The 22,874-nt window shown below is 39.3% G+C and overlaps 1 protein-coding gene across 5 annotated transcripts in view; it reads right to left on the reverse strand.

Moving 5' to 3' along the window:
- Diaph3 (diaphanous related formin 3) overlaps positions 1 to 22,874 on the reverse strand; it is a 471,820-nt gene that overhangs the window by 99,368 nt on the left and 349,578 nt on the right. For all 5 annotated transcript variants that reach the window (XM_031361487.1, XM_031361488.1, XM_031361490.1 and 2 more), the window contains 2 exons: positions 6,964 to 7,059; positions 6,446 to 6,505 (listed from right to left, as the gene is read on the reverse strand). In XM_031361487.1, the coding sequence (XP_031217347.1) occupies positions 6,446 to 6,505; positions 6,964 to 7,059 (156 nt within the window). The remainder of the gene's footprint in view (positions 1 to 6,445; positions 6,506 to 6,963; positions 7,060 to 22,874) is intronic.

The raw sequence follows: 22,874 nt of genomic DNA on the forward strand, positions 1-22,874 counted from the left end.
GTCAGAGTTTCATAAAAAAAATGTTTTTAAATTTTTATTACTTTTAACTAAAAGAGTAACTAGATATTTTCTCTAGGTTTGGAAAAGGCATGTGGTCTCATCAATGGAAATACTCTTTCTTTCGTTTAATGTTATATATTCATGACTAATAGAAGAACCCCTGAGTCTCTAAGGAAAAATCTAATGAAGCCTATATCCCACCTTCCACATCTGATCATTTTAAGTAGAGGCTGTGGTGACTGGCTATCCCTTCTGATAACAAGTAACATTTATGGGAAGAGATGAGAAGAGGTTAATTGTACTCACAGGAGAGTACTAGCACTTGGCCTATTAAATTCCACTTATGTAGATGGCATTCAGAGACTTGATTATGCTTCTAAATAAGCATTAATTGTTCCTTTCAAACCTAAACATAACTATGCCTGTCCACTCGACATGTTCTTGCTTAACATCCATGCTCTGACCATCAATTTAGCTAAGTACTAGGCTATAGTAGAGAACCAACACAAGCATCCCTCTTGATGGCTCTGTCTCCTTTCTAAGAAACCCTTGAAAAACATGGAAGACAGATAATGAAAGGAACACTGTCAGAACAGGGTTGTCATCCTACACTGAATAGAAACAGAAGTCACAGATCTCCCAGGTTCTAAGGAGGTCAGAAAGCCCCTGATGAGAAGGCATAGTGCTGCTGCTAGGGAGTCATCAATTCAGGCTCTGGGCTCATTTCGGTTTACACTGTGAACCATGCCTATAATGTTGGGTTAGTCTTTGAGACATTCTGATCTTGTCAAATTTTGCATATTACATGTATCCTAGCAGTTAGCAAATGTTAGAAATTATTATTGGTCTGTCTCTGAATTAAATAATGTATTGACGTAGAGTGATTCAGATTTTGTTTTTAAGATAGAGTTTCACTGTATATACCAAGCTGCCTTGGCCTTGAACTTGCAACATACCCCTCAGACTGGGTAGAGATATAAACCCTTTTCTTCCCAAGTTGCTTTTGGTCATGGTTTCTTATAGCAATAGAAAGCTACCTGAGACACTGCAGGAATTAAAGGTGTGTACTATGCTAACCTTTAAGTATCAGTCTTCCAGCACGTAAGAGTTTCTCTCTTCCATTTCAGTGACTTGCACATACAGAGCAAGTACTCTGTGTCACTGACTGAGCTACAACCCTGGCCCTATATATCTATGCAAAGTGCCTGGGAAGGAATTATTACACTTGTTGAATATAGTGGATTATCAAGAATACATAATTCAATTTCTGCCTAGAATATCAAAGCCAAAGTGAAAGAAATACACAGTAAAAGATGTCACTCAAGTACTTCTGGTAGAGGTCTGTACAGGATAAGAGATAGGTAGGTAGCTGTTTATTTATATTAGTCCACTGCTTCTGGTGGCTACTGGAGACAGAGTGCTTTATATCAGGGTGTCATATGTATAGGGCATTTGACAGTGCAGAGGCCCAAGGGATATTTGTTTAGTTTTTATTTTAAATTCTGAAATAAGAGAAGCTGTATGCATGTAAAGGTAAATATACAAAGATTGGATATAGTTTTAAAACTATAGCTATAGTTTTAAAATGACATCAACAATATATGTTCAATAAAAAACATGATGACAAAAGTTGAAAAATGTCAGTTAATAAAATTAAATTAGTGGTTTGAGACATGTGTGTATGTATTTGTCAGAGTTCTCCAGAGTAACAGAATTGTAGAATAAATGAATACTACCCCTCCCTCTTTCTGTCTTCCCACCTGAAGACCTGGATTACAAGTGGATCTTTCTACTTCAGATTAAGCAAACATTCTTCATAAGAGTGCTCTCTAGTTTTGGATTTTAGTTCCAGATGTAGTCAAGTTCATAAACAAGAATAGTCCATAAGTCTAACCCTTGCCAACCCAACACAATCATATCTTGTTATGTATGTTGTGATTAATTTCCAAATAAAAAATAGCCAGGCTATAATAATGCTACACAGGATATAACTGTCCCATATGCAATTGTATTCTCACTATATATTTAATCCAAGCTAAAATTATATCTAATATTATATCTATCGATTACAGAACCTCAAACATTATAAATTTATAATAGGTGGCAATGTCCAGTGGACATTCTTTAATTTGTCAAACTTAAATATGATAACCAAATGATGTTCTATTGATATTCCATCACATGATAAAAATAAAGAAAGAAAACACAAATACAAACTCATAAACTTAACAAATATGAGACAGAACTCATGCCCATTTTAAGCCTCTTTTCTATAAGTGGTCACAAGGCCTTAGCTGGTCTTTATATCTACCTTCCTCTTCTATCCGTCTGTGTTCCCTCTACCCTCAGGAAGCAGCTCGGCAGGTCTTGGCCCATGCTTTCATTCCGGATGGGTCTGTGCCCTTTGTCATCCTGCTGGGATTAGGCTGTTGTACCTTCTCATTGACTCTAACCACAGGACAGGATAGCACCAAGACATGCCCTAAAGGATGCCCTGGACTCCAGATATAATCTCTTTTAGCTCCACTGTGCAGAAGCAATCTAATTTCCACATGGTACTAGATTAATCACCACTCTTAACACTGTTATTCCTTTTTTGGCCTGTTTAGGGACATTAGGAGCCAAAAAAGGCCAGGGGGAAGTCTGAGTTTCCAATTCAGTGGAATGTTTGTTGTGGGTCCTGGCAGGAATGTGCCCAACTCTGCAACCAACATTTTTAGGCCAACAGACTTAAGGTCAAGGGAACAAGAGGAAAAAGCTTTCCTCATGGGTCACTATGGGTGAAAGTGAGTGGAACTATTCCCCTTTTCACCCTTGACTCCTGGACCTGTGGATCCTGACAATGGAAGACATCATGCCATATACTGGATGCTTATTCAAAGCATATACCACCTTCTTAAGAACCCTGTCCAGCTGCCACCTAATTGGCACTGTAAAAGTGACTTCAAAAGTCCATTCTACCTTCCTATCAGGCCAGTTGCTTCAGGATGGTGGGGAACATATAAAACCAGTGTATTCCATGGTCTTGGCTCACTGTTGCACTTCCTGGATATGAATTGAGTTCCTTGATCAGAAACAATATTGTATGATATTCCATGACGGTGGATAAGGTATTCTTCATGCCTACAGAGAGTGGTTTTGGCAGGACCATTACGTAAGCAAGGCAAACCCATTAGCCAGAATAAGTATCTACCAGCAAGGACAAAGTGTTGGTCCTTCCATGAAGGAAGTGGTCCTATGTAGTCAACCTGCCACCAGGTTAGCGGCTGGTCACTTGTAGAATGGTGCCATATCTGGGCTCAGTGCTGGTTTCTGCTGTGGGCTCAGCAGGAGCTGTAGCCAGGGCAGATCCATGTTGTTGAGCCCATGTATACCTGTATCTCTACCACCATAGATAGCCACTTTATTAATTGTCCTATGGACAATGGCAAGACTGGGTGAGGACAGAGGCTGACTGGTCACCCTATCTACTAGATTTTTGAACTCCTCAGCTGAAACACCCTTTGATTAAGATTTACATGGGATAAAAGTATCTTCACACCCTTCACCCATCTGGAGAGATCTATCCACATACTTCTTCCCCAGATGTCTTTCTTACTAATTCACCAAGGAGCAAGTCCATTCCTTCCTTGGCATTAGAGCCTATTTGTTATTAAAACAAATAAGAACTGGCCATCATTCCAGAAGAATGCTTTTGGAATCTATACTGCAGTCTAGCAAAACAGTGCTATCTAGGTGGTTAGATCTGGGAACAAGAGACAAAGCAGACCAGAGGCTGCAGAACCTTCCAGAGGCTGCATCTCAGCACGTTCACATTATTCCACAACAGATGCATAAAGACTCCAGCTCCTACATGGAGAGGGATTAGACACTGGTCACAGGGCTCTTTTCATGGTGCTATGAAAAACAGATGAGTAACTTGGACTTTGACCTTTCTCTATGAGAAAAAATTCAGTTTGGCAGAATGTGTTTAAGGAGGATGCTAGACTTGTTCCAGTTTTGATCATTTACAATAATGACACAGAAACAAGAGTGCTGAGAAGAGAACAGAATGCATAGGATGCATAGGATGCATTCTGTAGCCAGTGACTCAGCTAATGTTTATTCTATAGTACTTATTCAGAATGTGAATAGGCTACAAAGCTTAAAATAATTACAAAAATAATTTAAGAAATCAACATCAATATAGCTATAGAACTTGTAAATACCTGGCACTAATGTAAAGCATATAAAAATTAAAAATTGGGTTCAATGTTCTATTGCGATCACAGATCAGTTGTACTATTAATATTACACCTCAAACATAACACCTTTTATAAGGCATACAAGTAACTAAAAAAATCATCTTATTCTACAAATTATCATCACCCTTTATAAATGAGGAGATTTTTAAGTATACCTGGACTTTTCGGTATTTAGCCTAAAATATTTTGTTTATATACAGTATTATTAAAGGTAAGGTTGTTCATTTGGGTTCATTTTACTTTGTCCGAAATGTTTAGAGGAAATGATAAATGTCAATACCAAGTACTAAATACAATTTAATTGATTATATTAATATTAGAAGAATAAATTTTTGATCATTATGGTGTATTTTGTTTGGCTGCTGTATAATCTCCTAGCTTAATTGTCACAACAGCCTAAGCATTAAGATAGTGCATTTTAGCATTGTAAGCAGCTTTTCCATAATGAACAGAAACACCACAGTTTATAACCAATCACAGCAGAGCCATTATAGCCCAGACATTTATTAACATAAGTCAGAGGAGTGGGTTCCCCAAGGCTGGAGAACAAAGTTCTCTTACATAGCTTTTGCCTTCAAAGCATCTACAATACTTATTTTCAATTAAGCTTAGGATGCTGTCATAGTAATATAATCATTGTGCTTAGTGGTAGGTTTTTTTTTTTTATGATTTTGAACAACTCTCTTTAGTGATTTTATATTGGTATTTACGGTTTCCCCTTCACATTTCTGACCAGATTGAAATCCAATGAACCAAATTTATTTTTAAGAATATTATGCATAAACATAAGATTTTTATTAGTCAAAAATTCTCAAATATATGTAATTAAAAGAAGTGTGGCCGTAATCAGAGAACTTAACTACAGCCACAGGACTGACGGGACCTCTGTCCACCCGAGAGGTTTCTGCCTCTGTGGATTTCCATTTACTTCTCTGCTAAACAAAATCATCTCTACAGTTCAGAGGTCCCCACTATTCTCTAGACTTTTGTCTATAATTCTGTACCAATGGAGTACAATCAATCATAAGCTAAGGCTTTGGATTACTTATTACTCATAACGAATGTCACTTGTTCCAATTCATTTTGGCCATTCTTAGAATGGTAAAAGGTAAATCAATAGCTGAAGCATACTTTAAAATGTTGAAAGATCTATTTAAAATTCTACTACAAATTTCATCTTTATGGTCATTTCTTAAACATTTACTGAGAATATTCTAACCACACAGATACTCAGCCTTCACGGAATGCCTGGTTTTTCTTACGTCATTAACTATTTTACATCACTTACAAGAATTGTACACACACCTTCTCAGTCACACCTTACAACTCATAGAAAAGAATTCGAAAGTATTCCCCAAAGCTGCCAATGAAATCTGTCAGGTAGTTTTTCTGTTAAATTCAGCCAACTTTGATAACAACCTCACCATGATTCAATGGGATTCAAAAAGGATGACCATGGTGTGATGACAGAAGTAGCCTGAAGTAAGCAGAGTCCAAGAACAGAGAACTTGACAGAACAGAAACCAAATGAGTAAGAGCCGACGCTCCTAAGACAGCCGCACAGATGGGGCAGAGGATGTTCATACGGAATCTTTTAAAACAGTCAACTCCTTGGCAAATGTTAGAGATGAAGAGAAGTCACTCCAGCTTAGCAGCTGTGACGTTGTAAGAGCCCATGCAGTGCGTCTGCATTTACAGTTTCTCCAATGTGAGAGTTATTTGTAACTGCACTGACAAATAAGGCAGGGGAAAAATGAACACGGGTCTCAACATATCACACGTATCTCAATGAATCCACTACTTTAAAGTAGTTACCATCAAATTGCTTGGCTCTGAAATGCCACCGAAGCCAACTCTGATCAGAAACGTGCAAATGTAACTTCAAGCAATACAACTATAACTATAACTATTATATTGTATAGTTATTTATAATATAACTATAACTATATTTATAACTATAAATATAACTATAACATTCACTAGTGACCTAATTAGAAAAACAGAAGAAATAACTTCAAGGAAATAAGGCAGTATAAAAAACAGAGCCTGTGATCTCAGAGCAAAGACACATATCTATGCATTTTTTACTCTCTTAGTTATACTGGAGCCTGAGAACTTCAATAGCAGCATAGTAAAAATCACAGACCAACAGGATAAAAGCAGGTAAGAATAACATGCAATTTATGAATAAAGTTTATTACCATGGTTACAAACTTTGAGAACAGGTCTCTGAGACATTGGACTGAGACTCTGCCGAATATCTGTTAAGAAAGAGAGAGAAATTTAATATAGAAATATGTTTAACTTGAGAAGTAAAAGAATATCATGTGATTTTAGCTTAGGAATTTTTATTGGTGACACAGTGTTTCAATGCCCTGAAACACCTGGAATAGTAATGCTTTGGACTTTCACTTCATGTTTAACTGTGGGACCCTAACCTCCACTGGGACAAGGTGCATATGGTTCTCACGATGAGACTCATCACACTAGGCAGGATTTTTTAGGTTCAATGCACATCAATTTGTTAATGCACTACTGACACCAGCCAACTGGAGTGCATCTCACTCTGACACCTGTCTCGGCAAGGGATTAGGCAAACTTAGGAAAGTTAGAAACAACTTCTGCCCACAGCACTGTTCTTGTGACAAATGACTTTAAAAGAATTAAAGAGAGAACCTGCTCTTCCCTAGAAAGTAACATGAAACAAGAAAAGATTCACCTTTCAGCTTTGGAGTCCTTTTTCTTCTGTCGCGGAAGGCAGCCCCTGACTGCAAGGCCTCCAGCAGACTATCCATCACTCCTGTCTCATCACCCTCTGTGAAAAGAGATGCAGGGAATTCCATCAGCCCTCGGGGTTACCAAAGCAATGTCAAAGCACACATACAAACAGGCAATGGTGATGACAGGGAGCGGGAGGACAGAATACCAGAACTAGACCATGAATGTCCAAACAAAAGAAGATCCAGCTCTGTCCTAAATCAGTCATTTTTTAATTGGAGCCATCTCACAGGGTGTGTGTCTTGCCCCCTAGAGAGGACAGGGCTTCCCAGACAAGGCGCGGAACACTGTTTATACAGACCAAAGGCATGATGAGTTTAGATGGAACATACTTCCAGTGTTTGCAGCCATCATAAATTATATTTTCTCTCCTAGAAATGAGTTATTTTTTCAAGCATAAGACTAATTTTTTAGCCAGGCGGTGGTGGCACACGCCTTTAATCCCAGCACTTGGGAGGCAGAGGCAGGAGGATTTCTGAGTTCGAGGCCAGCCTGGTCTACAGAGTGAGTTCCAGGACAGCCAGAGCTATACAGAGAAACCCTGTCTCGAAAAACCAAACCCAAACAAACAAAACAAAACACCAAAACAACAACAACAACAAAAACAAACAAACAAACAAACAGACAAACAAAATAAAACAAAAGACTAATTTCTTAATGTGACCAGGTGTGTGGTCTATTTTACAGAAGCTGGGTCTGCCAAAACTTACCAAAGAAAATTTTCATGCAGGACTCTATGAACGATGTATTTCTAATCACACACACACACACACACACACACACACATACCACACATGCACATCTGATATATAATTCTGTTGATAGATAAAATATGAATATTGCCCTCTGACTTGAGGTGACACAGAATAATCACTACAACTTTACATATAATTCATGAGAGTTATCTTTTACAATTAAGAAGGTAAACCCAGAGATGCTTTCAAGAATTTAAAGGCTAGCATTCTTCAAGGAGCAGCAAGGACGTCTTTGGTCTTTGTCCCCACAAAGCAAGTTATTTACCAGCTCTCTCCATGAAACTGTATGCCCCATGGGACAGCACAGCTAAAAGAAGATACCACTTTCCCAAGAACTTAGTTCACTGTTGTTTTTTTTTTTTTTTTTTGTCGTCCCCTTTTGAAGCCACAATCTCTTTATAGACACTACTGACATGTGACTGTGGTAGAGTACAAAACCACACTCCTTACAGTTTATAAACAGATGCATACATAGAACTATCATCAGCTGCTCTGCCATCTGCTCCTGCCGAACATTTTTAGATGAGAGCTAAACCTTGGAGGTGTGACCAAAAACGGTGGGTGAGAATCCGAGGATTTGGTTGTCAATTTACACATACATTTAGTTTTGAAGCATTTCAATGTTTACTGTAAAGTACATTAAATATTTTAGACAATTTAAAAATTAACTACCTAATCTTTAAAAATCCACACTCAAATTCAAGTATATTTTTCCTAAACATAAGTTCATGTAATATTAAACATTTAAGGTAGTTATCAGTGAAAGTAAACATTTAAATAAATAAAAGAATTTAATTTCTTTTTTAAATTTAGTATTATGTTTGCTTGCAAATAAAAAGCAGGGAAGAGAAAAACAGAGGACTAGCTTAGGGGAAAGGAGAAAAGGGTGACAACTAAATATAAAAGTGTTGGTGTTGCTCCTGGATTGTAAACCAGTTATAACTGACTGAGTACGGCTGGTCCTAGGTGATTACACTGTATGAACGCTAAGCTATTACTGGGTATTGACTGCATTATGGCCAGAAAGGCTGGCCCTGCTGGTCCCTGGAGACAGATGCTGGCAGTTTAGGCTCATGAGGTGATGCACACTGCTGCTTTCATGCCTTTGAACATGCAGCTCTCTATAATGAGTGCCTTTCCCACTTTCTTTCTCCAAGCTAGCTCCTACCACTACTTCAAGAGAGACTCAGACTATCTGAGACCATGCCCTGCCACACGTGTGCTAGCTCAGTGCATACAGCATGACAGCACGTCCTTTGGAAAGCTTTGCTGTTTCCTAGACTGTTCTATTTAGGAGATGAGTAGCCCCTGGAAGACAGGGATAGCTGAGGAAGAGCTCATTCGCTTCATCACCTCCCACGCCCCAAGGCAGGGTTTACTCTGTGTAGCCCTGGCTGTCCTGGAACTCACAGAGGTCTACTTGCTCTGCTTTCTGAGTCCTAGGCTTAAAGGCATGTGCCACTACTGCCTGGCTTTATTTAATTTTTACAGGTAGAAAAATACAATTATTTCATAGAAACAAGTTTTCTATTCCATTATATTTGCTTATATTCTTGGCTGGGGACATAATCATGTCTCATATCATTGCTAAAGAACCTCTGTTTTGAAATTTAAATAGACTCGCATGACAACTCTATTCATGTTAAATAGAACTAATATATAAGATGATTAGATATAAGGAGGATGTTCTTCTCATGCTAGATGTGTTTCATACTTATCCAACACATGTTTACCTGGCATATGGCATTGTGCACTGGAGCATCACTGCCTATGTATGATACCTAGGTTGAACGGATTATCAAGAACTCCCTCCTGTTTGCAGAATCACAGACTGAGGTAGATGTGAAAGGGTGGATATCATCAGAGGAAGAGAGGTCTTAGAAGAAGAAATAGCAGAGACAGAGGAAAATGTGCAAAATTCAAAGATGTTTAAAGTTCTTTAAATCATTATTCATACATCTTTCTACTATATAACTAGGAAATAAGGCCAATTTACATTAAAAATACAGCCTCATTTCTTCTGTGAAATAAATAGACTACCTGAAATAGTGCCCCAGCAGGACTGAATAACACACTGCCTCCCATAATTTGTAAATGAAACTTTGAAAAGTGCAGTATTGAGGGAAATGGAGAAAGGCCAGTCTGGGAGAGGACATCTCCAAAATAGAATCAGTGAGGTGAGGATGGGAAGGAGGAGCGGCAGCTGAGAACAGCTGAGGTCTTGGTGTCTGTGGATGGAGGAAAATGAAGTATGGGGAGAATTCAGAGTACGGTGGGCTATGATGGTTAGGTGCTATATTAGTGGGAGATGTCGGCAGTGACCACCAGGTGATGTCAGAGATTAGGCTGGAAAATTTGGTCTCAACCTGGTATGGAGAAGGAACACTATTTTGAAAGTCATTCTCTTATTACAAGTAAGAGTAAGATAGCACCCCAAGGATTTGTGGGACTCCTCAACATAAAGCATGGGCCCATACGCCATTTTCTTCAGCCAAGACAGAACATTAAAATCTCACACAACCAAGAAAGAATGCATACTACAAGTTTCCTGAAGGCTGAAAATTGGCAATCAAACCCAAACAGCTTACAAAGGAAATAACTGAGGATGGGACTAGACTTCTCAATAGCAAACTGAATGTCAAAAGAAAAGAGATAAATGATTTCCAGCTTCTGAAGAGAATTATTTCCAGGTAACCAATAGTTCAATTGCCAGAAAGGTGGGGACAGAAAATAGCCATGCTCAGTCAATGTAGTCATCTAGACATGATTGCTTAGAGACAGGTCATGGGGGAGGGATTGGATTGTCAGAATCCACATGCTAATGGCTTAGTTGACAGAGCTCTTGGGAAGTGATTGGCTCGTGATAGTTTAGACCTCAGCAATGGATCAATCCACTGATGAGATATTTGATGAACTGCTGAGAGGTGACAAATGCTTAGGACATGGGACATTGTTCCTTTCAGGGTGCTTCTGGTGACCATGAGATGAGCATTGCTTTCCCACCCTCACCTGGAACTTGTCTTTTACCATGGTCTGGAAACAATGGAACCAGTTGATAATGGACTAAAATCTCTTAAACAGAATGCCCAAAGAAATGTTCCCCCCAGGTCTCGGAAATTTTGATAAAGAAATAGAAGGCTGACTACATGGTGCTTTGGCAAAATAAGGAGTAAAAACAAAACAAAAAACAAATGGGGGAGGCAGGAAATGAGACCCAGGAAAGGTAGAAGACAACCACAGAATTTAAGAGGACTCCCAGGATTCCCAGGACCTAGGCCCAGAGCAGTCTGCAATTTATGGGGGAAGAAAGAAGCTGAGAGGAGGAAACAGGCCTTAAGATCTGATGTCTCACCATTTATTTAGAAGATCAACCATGGATGTTTACCCAGGTCTATTATAAGAAGTTTGAAAAGCCAGTGGCAGATAAACACAAATCTTAAGCACTTTGTTTTTAGTTTGCATTAACAATGTAAAGATAAACAATGTGATAACAATTGCTACTGCCTGCATGCTAGTGCACCAACAGCACTGTAATCCTTGGGCGGAGAGCCATTATGAAGTTATTAAGTCATGAGGAGGGGCTCAAATGGATGGGGACACTGCCCTTAAAAAGGGTGTTGGGGAGTTGGTCATCCCCCCACCACCATATCGGTTCAAGGAACAAGGTATTATTTGTGGAGAGGAGAGGGAGCCCTTTGCAAAAACAGAATTCACAGAAGCTCTGACTTTAGATAGCTCAACCTCAAGAATCATGAGCCAATATGTCTCTCCTGAACACAAATTATCATATTTAAGGGATTTCGTTTTAATAGAAACATGTGCTAAGGAATCAAGGAATGTTTAGAATGTGACAATTTTATAAACATTGGTTCTTCTGATGACCATAAACACTGCTGTGATCATAATGAAGGCTAACAGGGCAAAGGGGTCAGTAGGTGCCAGGTAAGCACAGCTGGGAGAAAATTCAAGGATCCAAGTCCTCAAGCCACTTACCAGGAACTCAGTCACATCTAAAATAAAAACTGTAATCTAAAAAGTGACTTTTGGATTCCTAAAAATTGAAAAGGGATAACTGAGGAAGAGTAAAATACGAGGTACTGACTTTTAGTCTAAGACAGCCACCTGTGGGAAGGAGGAAGGCAGTTTCCAAAGGGTATGCCACAGCACAATGGATGCTGGGCCAGAAAACTGAGCACAGCCTAGGGGAGGGGCAATCAGCATGGGGCATGGGGCAAACGGGCCCAGAGATTTCCTAGACACCCAGACCTTGAGGAATGGCTTGGAGAAGAGCAGATCTGCTGGATGAGGGGATCATCTCTGCTGGCAGAGCTTTACCAGCTAGATTTCCGGAGGCCAGTAAACTACCTGGAGACCTCAGGCATGAATAGAAAGGAGGAGAGGGCCAGAGGGGATGAAGGCAATGCTGGAGAGGGGCAGCTCACTGAGAGCTGGCTGGGCCATGCTGAGGGGTCTGCAGTTTATCTTTATGAGTGATGAACTCTCTTTAATCTAGAAAGCATTGCCATCAGTTCTACCCAGAAAAAGCACTCTGTGATACAGTCACCTCATGGCTTGGCAGAAAAGGAGAGACATAGTTAGAGGTGCAGATGACAGCGGTGACAGTGAGAGAGTCTAAAGGAGGAAGAACAGAAAATTCTTTTTTTTTCTTTTTTAAGATTTATTCATTATTATATGTTGCTACACTGTAGCTGTCTTTAGACACACCAGAAGAGGGCATCAGATTGCAATCCAGATAGTTGTGAGCCACCATGTGGTTGCTGGGATTTGAACTCAGGACCTTCTGAAGAGCAGTCTGTGCTCTTACCCCTGAGCCACCTCAGTAGCCCCAGAAAATTCTTGATCTGCATTGAACAATGTGCTATTATATGTGCTATTATACATAAAGACGAGGCTCATATTCAGGTTGCTGGCTTGGGCTTCATAGCACATGAAAAATGGGAACATCTGTGGTAATAAAAGAAACTGAGCCAGGAAAAGACTTAGTTTGGGATGTATCGCAATGTCATGAGATAACTATGAGTTATCAAAAACTGATTATAAGGATGTTGGTTAATTAGATGGTTAATTGATTCCGAGGACTAAACTCAGGGCACAGAGGTTACCTAACTGATTAACTTACAAATTAGAAATGAAGAAGTCAAAATATCACTATTTGCAGATGATTTGACAGTATACTTTAGTGACTCTAAAAATTCCACCAGAGAATTCCTAATCCTAATAAACAACTTCAGCAAGGTGGCTGGATAAAAAACTAACTCAAGCCTGGCAGTTGTGGTGCACGCCTTTAATCCCAGCACTTGAGAGGCAGAGGCAGGCAGACTTCTGAGTCAAGAAATCTGGTCTACAGAATAATTTCCAGGACAGCCAGGGCTACACAGAGAAACCCTGTCCCCAAACACAAAAACAAAACCTAAAAATAAATAAAATTAATTCAAACTAATCAGTAGATTTCCTATATTCAAAGGATAAATGGGCTGAGAAAGAAATTAGGGAAATGTCACCCTTCACAATAGTCACAAACAATATAAAGTATCTTGGTGTGACTCTAATCAAACAAGTGAAAGGTCTGTAGGACAAGAACTTCAAGTCTCTGAAGAAGAAATTCGAAGAATTCAAAGAATGCAAAGATCTCCCATTCTCATGGATTGGCAGGATCAATATAGTAAAAATGGCCATCTTGCCTAAAGCAATCTACAGATTATATCAATCCCCATCAAAATTCCAACTCAATTTTTCACAGAGTTAGAAATTCTCAAATTCATTTGAAATAACAATTAACCCAAGATAGTGAAAACTATTCAGAAAAATAAAAGAACTTCTGGGGTAATCATCACCCCTGACCTCAAGCTGTATTACAGAGCAATAGTGATAAAAACTGCATGGTATTTGTGCATTGACAGGCAGGAAGATCAATGGAATAGAACTGGAGACCCAGAAATGAACCCACATACCTATGGTCATTAGATCTTTGAAAAAGGAGCTAAAACCAATCAGTAGAAAAAAGACCACATTTTCAACAAATGGCTCTAGTTCAACTGGTGGTCAGCATATAGAAAACTGCCAATCTACCCATTCTTACCTCCTTGTACAAAGCTCAAATCCAAGTGGATCAAGGACCTCCACATAAAACCAGATACACTGAAGCTAACAGAGGAGAAAGAGAAAAGAACACATGGGCACAGGGGAAAATTTCCTAAACAGAACACCAATGACTTATGCTCTAAGATCAAGAACTGACAAATGGATCTCATAAAATTTCAAAGTTTCTGTAAGGCAAAGGACACTGTCAATAGGGGAAAAAAGGCAACCAACAGATTGGAAAAAGATCTTTACCAATCCTACATCCCATAGATGGCTAATATCCAATATATACAAAGAGCTCAAGAAGTTAAGACTCCAGAGAATCAAATAACACTATTAAAAATGGGATACAGAGCTAAACAAAGAATTCTCAACTGAGAATGACTGAGAAGCACCTAAAGAAATGTTCAACATCCTTAGTCATCAAAACAACCCTGAGATTCAACCTCACACCAGTCAGAATGGCTAAGATCAAAAACTCAGGTAACAGCAGATGCCGGGGAGGATGTGAAGAAAGAGTAACACTCCTCCATTGTTGGTGGGATTGCAAGCTGTTACAACCACTCTGGAAATTAATCTGGCGGTTTCTCAGAAAATTGGACATAATATTACATGAGGACCCAGCTATATCACTCCTGGGTATATACCCAGAAGATGCTCCAACATATCACAAGGACACACGCTCCACTATGTTCATAGCAGCCTTATTTATAATAGCTAGAAGCTGGAAAGAACCCAGAGGAATGGATACAGAAAATGTGGTATATCTACACCATGGAGTACTACTCAGCTATTAAAGACAATGATGTCATGAAATTCTTAGGGAAACGGATGGATCTGAAGGATATCAATCCTGAGTGAGGTAACCCAATCACAAAAGAACACACATGGTGTACACTCACTGATAAGTGGATATTAGCCCAGAAGCTTGGAATACCCAAAACACAATCCAAAACCAAAAAGAAACTCAAGAAAGAAGACCAAAGTGTGGGTTCTTCAGTCCTTCTTAGGAACGGGAACATAATACGCATGGTGGCAAATATGGAGACAAAATGTGCAGCAGAGACTGAAGGAAAGGCCACCCAAAGACTGCCCACCTGGGGATCCATCCTATATACAGACACCAAACGCAGACAGTATTGTGGATGTCAAGAAGTGCATGCTGACTTCTTGCCTGATACAGCTGTCTCTTGAGAGGCCCTGCCAGATCCTGAACAATACAGATGAGGATGCTCACAGCCAACCATAGGACTGAGCACAGGGTCCCCAATGAAGGAGTTACGGGAAGGACTGAAGGAGCTGAAGGGGCCTTATCTGGTATCAACGGTAGGGGAGGCCCTTGGTCCTGTGAAGGCTCAATGTCCCAGTGTAGAGGAATGTGAGGGCAGTGAGGTAGGAGTGGCCAAGTGGGGTGCACATGCTCATAGAAGCAGGGTAAGGGGGGATGTCATAGGGGCTTTGCAGAGGGAAAACTGGGGAAGGGATAACATTTGAAATGTAAATAAATAAAATATCCAATTATTTTTAAAAAAGACTGTTTAAAGTGTGCTACTAAACAAATTTTACAGGCTCACATTGAACCAACCCTTCCAGAAGGAAAAAAAAAAATCAGGGCTGTTACTCTAAGATGCCTTCATGAATTACTGTTCGATCCAGCTCTTTACAGAAGCTTTGCTTGGTATGGTATCTCAGCCCTTAACCATCTAGATTAAAGCACAAAATACTATTTAAACCAGAGAGCAAACAGGCAGAATAACTTCAAACGAAATCTCTGAACTTGTTTTAATAAAGAAGAAATGTTGAAAATTTGAGTCAAGGGATGGAGAGAGCCAATTTTCACTGGAACTTAACCGACAAAGAGAGCATCAGAGCAGACTTCTTCATACTGCAAACAACCACAAACCATACGCAGTGGGATCTGGGGATAAAATAAACCATAACAGTTAAAATGCCCCATTTCCTTTTCCTGTACTCATTATTTGTCTAATGTAAACACGTTGCAAGTTAGAAGCAAAAATTATAGTATTTCCTAAGGAAAGTCTCTTCCACCCTGAAACTGACCAGTACAAAGAGTTATGAGTTCCTGTGGCTGGCTTTCAGTTCCCACTCTGACCATCTTTGGTCCTCTATAACCTTCCTGTAGCTATGAGATGGGCTCTGTAATAGAATTTGCCCTAGCAAGCTATTGTCAGAATCGAGTTAACCTGTATAAAGACAGTGTCTCCACCTGGTCAAGGCAAATCCACACTAGCTGTTATTACATTTAATACTGGGACTCTCCTTGTTCAGCTGGTTGGGACAGGTAACAAATCCATTCTCAACCACCACCTCACCCCTTGTCCACTTTAAGTAGACAGGCTAGAAAGGTACAAATAACACCCAACTTCCCCAGTCTCCCTGCCATGTAGCCAGAGATGCCATGAGATGCAGCTGTGTAACGAGGCATCGGAGATATCTGTGGGGTTTCTAGACATAAGCAGTGCATGTTCGTAACTATCCTCCCATTTCTCATGGACTGGAATTGTGGCAGCTAGAACTGCAACTGTAGAATGCTGCCCCCTTCTGGCAGTAAAAATATTAACACGAATGATACGTTTAGTTGCTCCAGGCAATACCTAAGAATATTTGTAAACCTAAGTGAAAAATATTTTACAAATACAATGAAATGTGTGAGTCACAATCATCATGTGATGGATTCCATCTTACCTAGATTTTAATTTAAATAACTTCATGATTTATAGTAAATAAGGTTGCAGAGATCACATTTATAAAATGATGGTTCTCACAAAAAGTTTTGCGTCTGTTAGTTGTGGGTCTGACTGCGAGTGTGGGTTCAGGCGTGTGTTAGATCAGCTGTCTCTTCTACTGTGTGGGTTATGGGGATAATACTCACTTTGTCAGGCTTAGTGGCAAATGCCTTCACCTAACCGCATGGTTGACCCAAATAAAGGATCATTATGTGTGTTTCTGTGTCTCAGTAAGAAAAAGTCATGTTTGAATATTACAAATACTTATGACACCCAGGCAAGATAGCAATCTAAATACTCACATGAATAATGTTGCAGATCATGTGGTCATGAGGAGGGATATACCCATAATATCGCTCTGGGGAAGCTGAGGCAGGAGGGTCAGGACTCAGACCAGTGTGGGTTTTCTTTATACAATAAGATCTCAGAAAAACCCTACAATGATCCATGAGCCTAAGGAAGGAAATGTCATGGAGACTGTATGAGCCAGAGGACCAGGAAGTCAGCAGTGGGGTCAGAAGCTACGGCAGAGTCTCACTAACATGACTGCCTGAACAAAGACAACAACAACAGGCACCCAAAGTGGCCGCCACCACATCCACAGAGAACTACAGCCAACAATAGAACATGAGAGCAGGACAAATAGTCTTCCCAGGGAAGAGAATGGGCGGTCTAGCGGCAAGGGGTCAGCCCTCCAAACACACACACAAGAAATATTATACAGACCCGAGCAGGCTGTACCTAGACATATATATTTAAATAACATATATGTGTGTAAAAAGTATTAATAAAAAGAGACCATGGATTTGAAAGAGAGCAAGGAGGGATATACCATAGAGTCTGAAGGGAGAAAAGGGGAAGGAAAATGATGCACTTATGTTATAATGTCAAAAATAAAACATACTATTAAACAAAAATAAAAGAACCAAACTTCCAAATGTATAAACCCAGACTTTACACATGAGAACAGTGTACTGAGTGTACTGAGTAATGTAATGTTTTTCATTTCATTTCATTTAAATTTATAATCATTTAGTAAGAAAATAATTTGGGGATAACATTTTGTTTACTTCATATAAATATCTAGTAATTATCTTCTCAATATTTTAAAGTAAAACTTTGTTTTCAAAACAAAAAAAATCATAAACCTATTACAGCTTATAACTTGGTAGAACTCATGCAACTGATGCATGAATTTGTAATTACAAAAAGTTACATTAAAAAATTAGGCCGGGTGGTAGTTGGTGCACGCCTTTTATCCCAGCACTTGGGAGGCAGAGGCAGGCAGATTTCTGAGTTCGAGGCCAGCCTGGTCTACAGAGTGAGTTCCAGGACAGCCAGGGCTATACAGAGAAACCCTGTCTCGAAAAACCAGGAAAAAAAAATTAGATATACAAAGATTTGAAAATTCTTACATGTGTTTGAGTTGTCCTTTCTCAAAATCTCTATCACAATAGAGACCATCACAGGAAACCACAACTGGAAGCAATGGAGAAATCAACAGACCATGAGGAACCTAGCTCCAGAAGGTATATCTACAACTCAGCTCTTACACCTATGGCTCAAGAAACATCCCTGAAGTAGGGGTAAATAGATTGTAAAATGTAGAACACCCGAGGGTCTGCTGTGAAACAGTATCCCCTAGAAATCTTGTAAAACCAAGACTGGAACAATGGCAATTATCAATGGACATGTTAACACGGAAGGTAATAAAAATTCTTTAGGGTCCCGGTCCTAGACAAAGAACTATAGACAAGTAAAGATGATGGGAGAAGTAACCTCTCCCAGAGATGAGCCTACTGTATAGGTTTTCCAATACAAAGTAGTCAACCTTGAAAACCATGTACCTACCACCAACAAAACTGGACTCAGTAGGTTACATTTGCATATACTATGTATCCAGGTAAACACACATATACTCACACACACACACACACACACACACACACACACACACACACACACACACGTATGTAACAATAATTATCAGAGAAAAAGAGGGTACCAAGTTAAGAATGGAGGAAGATGTAAGAGGAATTCAGAAGAGGGTGATTGGGAGGGGCTGGAGGGAAGAAATGACGTTTATAGATGATGTAGTTCTAGTTCTATTAAGAACATATTAAAAATGAAATAAAGAATCTTCTTCAGGTAAGAGAATATTGGACAGTATTTTGTCAGAACACTTGTCCCACAAGAAGCCTTGCGTTTGAATGGATACGTTGCAAGTGAAGGTAAAACCAGATGGTTCTGTGGTCAAATGACTTTGGACAGCAATGTGTCACATGTATGGGTTTAGGTGATACCTATCAAATGTGTCATGAAAATGAAAAGCCTGTTCATGCTAAGGGCAGTGTTTCAAGTCAGCAGGGGATAATAAGGCATCCAGTATCTACTATCCTGACAGCAATCTGTTCATCTTGCTAATAACATCAAAATAAATTTCAAGTAGAGCAAACATTACAACTCTAAAAGATTAATCTGTAAAAACAGAGCAGATAGGAGGGAAAAATAATTTTCATTAGTTCTAGAAGGTGAAGATCTTCAATGAAAATCCCCAAACTCAAAAGTCATATAGATATCTAAAACTTGAAAGAAATAATAAGCCTACATATGAACAATAGAGGATATACTGAAAAAATATTTGAAATATGAGTACCTCATAGAACGGAATGTCATAAAAGCACATGCAACCTAGCAAGATAATGGCCAATAAATACATAGGCAGACAGTATATTCAAGTCATTTATCTATAAAACCTCAGAATTCACAAGGTGAAGACCTAATTCTCAAAGTAATAGTGCAGAAAGGTAGACTTTTGAAGGATCAGATCCTGGGAAGAGTCTTCATGAGTAGGATTAGTCTGCTGAAAAACACCCATGAGCCTTTGTGCTGTCCACCATGGGGACACAGATGGAGGACATTATTGTAAACCAGGCAACAAGTGCTCCCAAGACTCTGGATCTGGTGGTGCCTGGATCTTACAGAACTCTGATTGCAGAACTAACATGCTACTAAATTATGGGATGCCATTTTAGGAACCTAAATGGAAGCTCTATACAAAGGTGTGCCCTACTACCTTCTACATAATTCAAGATATTGCAAATAAATCAGTGGGAAGTAATTTTCATTTATGTGTAAGGCAAGTTACATGTCTGACCTATCAGTATTAGAGGATGTTAGGGACAGCGGCCAGATCAATATTAGAAAGGGTTGCAGCAAGGCGAGGCTTGAGAGTTGACTTAATGCTTAAGCACTGGTTGTTCTTCCAGAGGACTCAAGGTTTAATTCCCAGCATCCATTCTGTGGCTCACAACCACCTGAAACTCTAGGTTCAGTGGTTCCAACACCTTCTTCTGCCCTTCATCAACACCAGGCATACACATGATGCATCGACATACATGCATTCAAAACACACATGCACATAAAAATTTAAAAAGTCTTAAAAAAAAAAGAAGTGCTTGTGAAAGCAGGTCACTTCTTGCATTGTTGATAAAAATGAATGCAATCTGTTTGAGAAGTGATTTAACAATGCTGAGCAGAGGTAGAACTGCATGACCTATGGAAAAGTGTTTCTGGAAGAAAATTAGCCTACATATACAATTCACATGTATGCAAAGGACTTTGTTAAAACAACATACATTATACTGTTTATAATTGCAAGAGGCTAGAAACATCCTGAATGTTCATATGCAAGAGACTAAATGATGATACTCATATTCTGGATACACAGATATATGAAAACTAGTGAAATGAATTTAAGCTGTTGATGGGGCCACTGCTAAAGCACACACAATTAATGTGTTATTAATTAGGAAGGCAGTTATTTTATCACTGAAGTTATTGAACATAGCCATTCCTCTGACCATTCATAGCTTTGTCATTTGACAAAAATGACACTTTTCATTTCTATCTTTATAATTATCACAGGATGTTAAAGAGAGGCACTAATCAATTTTCTAGTAATTAATTATTATTAAAAACTATGCTTATTTAAAATGAATAAAGGATTGTGTTTTTAGGTGTTCAGATCTGATGAGTGTATTCATTGTGACCCACTCTAGCAATCAGTGAAGAGAGCAAAACGTAGACACCATCCAGCACTGACTCCCTGGTAAATACATCCCCTCTGTGGGCCACATGTGTGGTATAGAGTCCAGTGTGCTGAGCACAGAGTACCGCGGAATAAAATAGCTTATCTATATAAACTCATGCATAGGTGTAAAACGGTGATGCTATTTAACAAGATACGACACACAGTGCTTCCATAACCCTTCAATAAGGAAGTAACCCTGAGAGGAAAAAGGCTTTCACTTACTCCTAGAAGCAAGTCTGAGAAGCTTGGCAAGCATCTACTTCGCACAGAAAGTATGTTACCATATGTTTTGGGCTTGTTTTACTATTATTTATATTAGTGAAGAATTATATTTGAAGAATACAGTCTTCATTTTTTTTTTAACTTACAAAATTCTTGGATAAAGAATGAAGAGATTTCAGATGACGAAAAAGCTCAGTTCATCATCAAAAATCAAAAGTAGAAGGGCGAAGCTAGGAACTGGTGTCAGTAATTTCACAGGAGTAGTTTTCTTCCAGGAGAAGCTGAGCTAAATGGACATGAGGCTCTGAGGAGCCAGCGGGTGGGGCTCGGAAAGCAGGAGGCCCAGAGGGTCCCTGACAGTCATGCTCTGACAGCAGCAGATGGCCTGCACTGGAGGAAGGGGAAAATAAGGTCAGGGAGGCGGGCCGTGGGAGCCTGGATTCAAGGCTGAAGAAGTGCCACCGAGTATTTTTGAAAGGTGTGAAATAATCAAGACTGTACTTCACTGTGATTAAAGCTGGCATGGTGTGAAGGTGTCAAGCCTGGGTGGCTGGGAAAATGGTGGTATCATTAACCCAAAACGAGAACATGAAAATCAGGTTTTATGTGGAACATGATAAGTTACGTTTTAAATGAATTGATTTTGAGGTACTGGCAGAATATTCAAACTGTTTTGTTTGGGAAGGAGTGGGAAATAGCAAACTATGAAGTCTGCAGTTTAATTCAATTCTACAAATAAAGTACTCAGTACTAAGGTTTGGGCACTGAAGCAGCCCTGAGATGCTGGTCTCTGGGACTTACCAGCGGAGAGTAATTTTCTTTTCTTTTCTTTTCTTTTCTTTTTTTTTTTTTTTTGGTTTTTCGAGACAGGGTTTCTCTGTGTAGCCTTGGCGGTCCTGGAACTTGCTCTGTAGACCAGGCTGGCCTCGAACTCAGAAATCCGCCTGCCTCCGCCTCCCAAGTGCTGGGATTAAAGGCGTGCGCCACCACCACCACACAGCCTGTAATTTTCATCTACAATCAGTGACTACCTGTATATGGAAGAAGCAGGGTGCTGGCCTCCTGTGCAGCTTAGTAGCCAAAGGGATTCCGAACCCCAGCTGTGGTTGCTAAGTGAGCATTTCTGGGTTCTCTTTGCACACCCTCATATATATTTAAATTTCTGGTCAAATGTTTTGACTTTAAATCAATGAACCCCATAGATAACACTGGAGACTTGTGGATTACCATTTTGGGTTTCCAGAATGTTCTTGATTAAACCTACTTCACTATTGGCAATCTTACCTAAACAAAGGAATTTACGGCTTCCAGTTCATTTCTAGTGTGACTTCTTGACCAAAGCACTATAAACATTCGCTGTCTTTTGCTTTGTTTCTATAGAGATATATGGATTTATTCTAGTAAATTATGGTGCTCCTTCTCTATGCTCTTCCCAGTCTAATGCAGAAAGCCTCACAATAGTATTAAGAAATAGAGACGGTTTTAAAAGTCTTAATTGTAACAACAATATATTTTTTTAAAGGAAAAGAAAAAGGAAATTGAGGCAAATCTGAATGGGTAGCAAGTGGCAGTGGTAGGAACTGACATGCTCCAGAAGCCACAGAATAACAAGGATGAAGACAGAGACAAATGAACTTTCAATGAACTCATTTAACAATTACAAATGAAGAAAATCTGGAAGGAAAAATGTACTCAATTCTCTTAAAAGAACAATGGAAAATTCTCTTACCAACCACTGCTACAAAATATTGGCAAAATGAATATGGACAATTCCAAATAAAAGCTGGTATTAGCTGACTCTGAGAACAGCTTTATGTTGCAAATAAGAGATGCATATGGCAAGGAATCTAAAATCTAAACATTGACTAACAACCACTGCTTTGATTGACCATCACATTTGCTAGCAGTGCGTGGAGGCCTTTACCTAGATCTT

The sequence above is a fragment of the Mastomys coucha genome, unplaced genomic scaffold (genome assembly GCF_008632895.1).
Source record: "Mastomys coucha isolate ucsf_1 unplaced genomic scaffold, UCSF_Mcou_1 pScaffold9, whole genome shotgun sequence".
NCBI classification, from domain to species: Eukaryota; Metazoa; Chordata; class Mammalia; order Rodentia; family Muridae; genus Mastomys; species Mastomys coucha.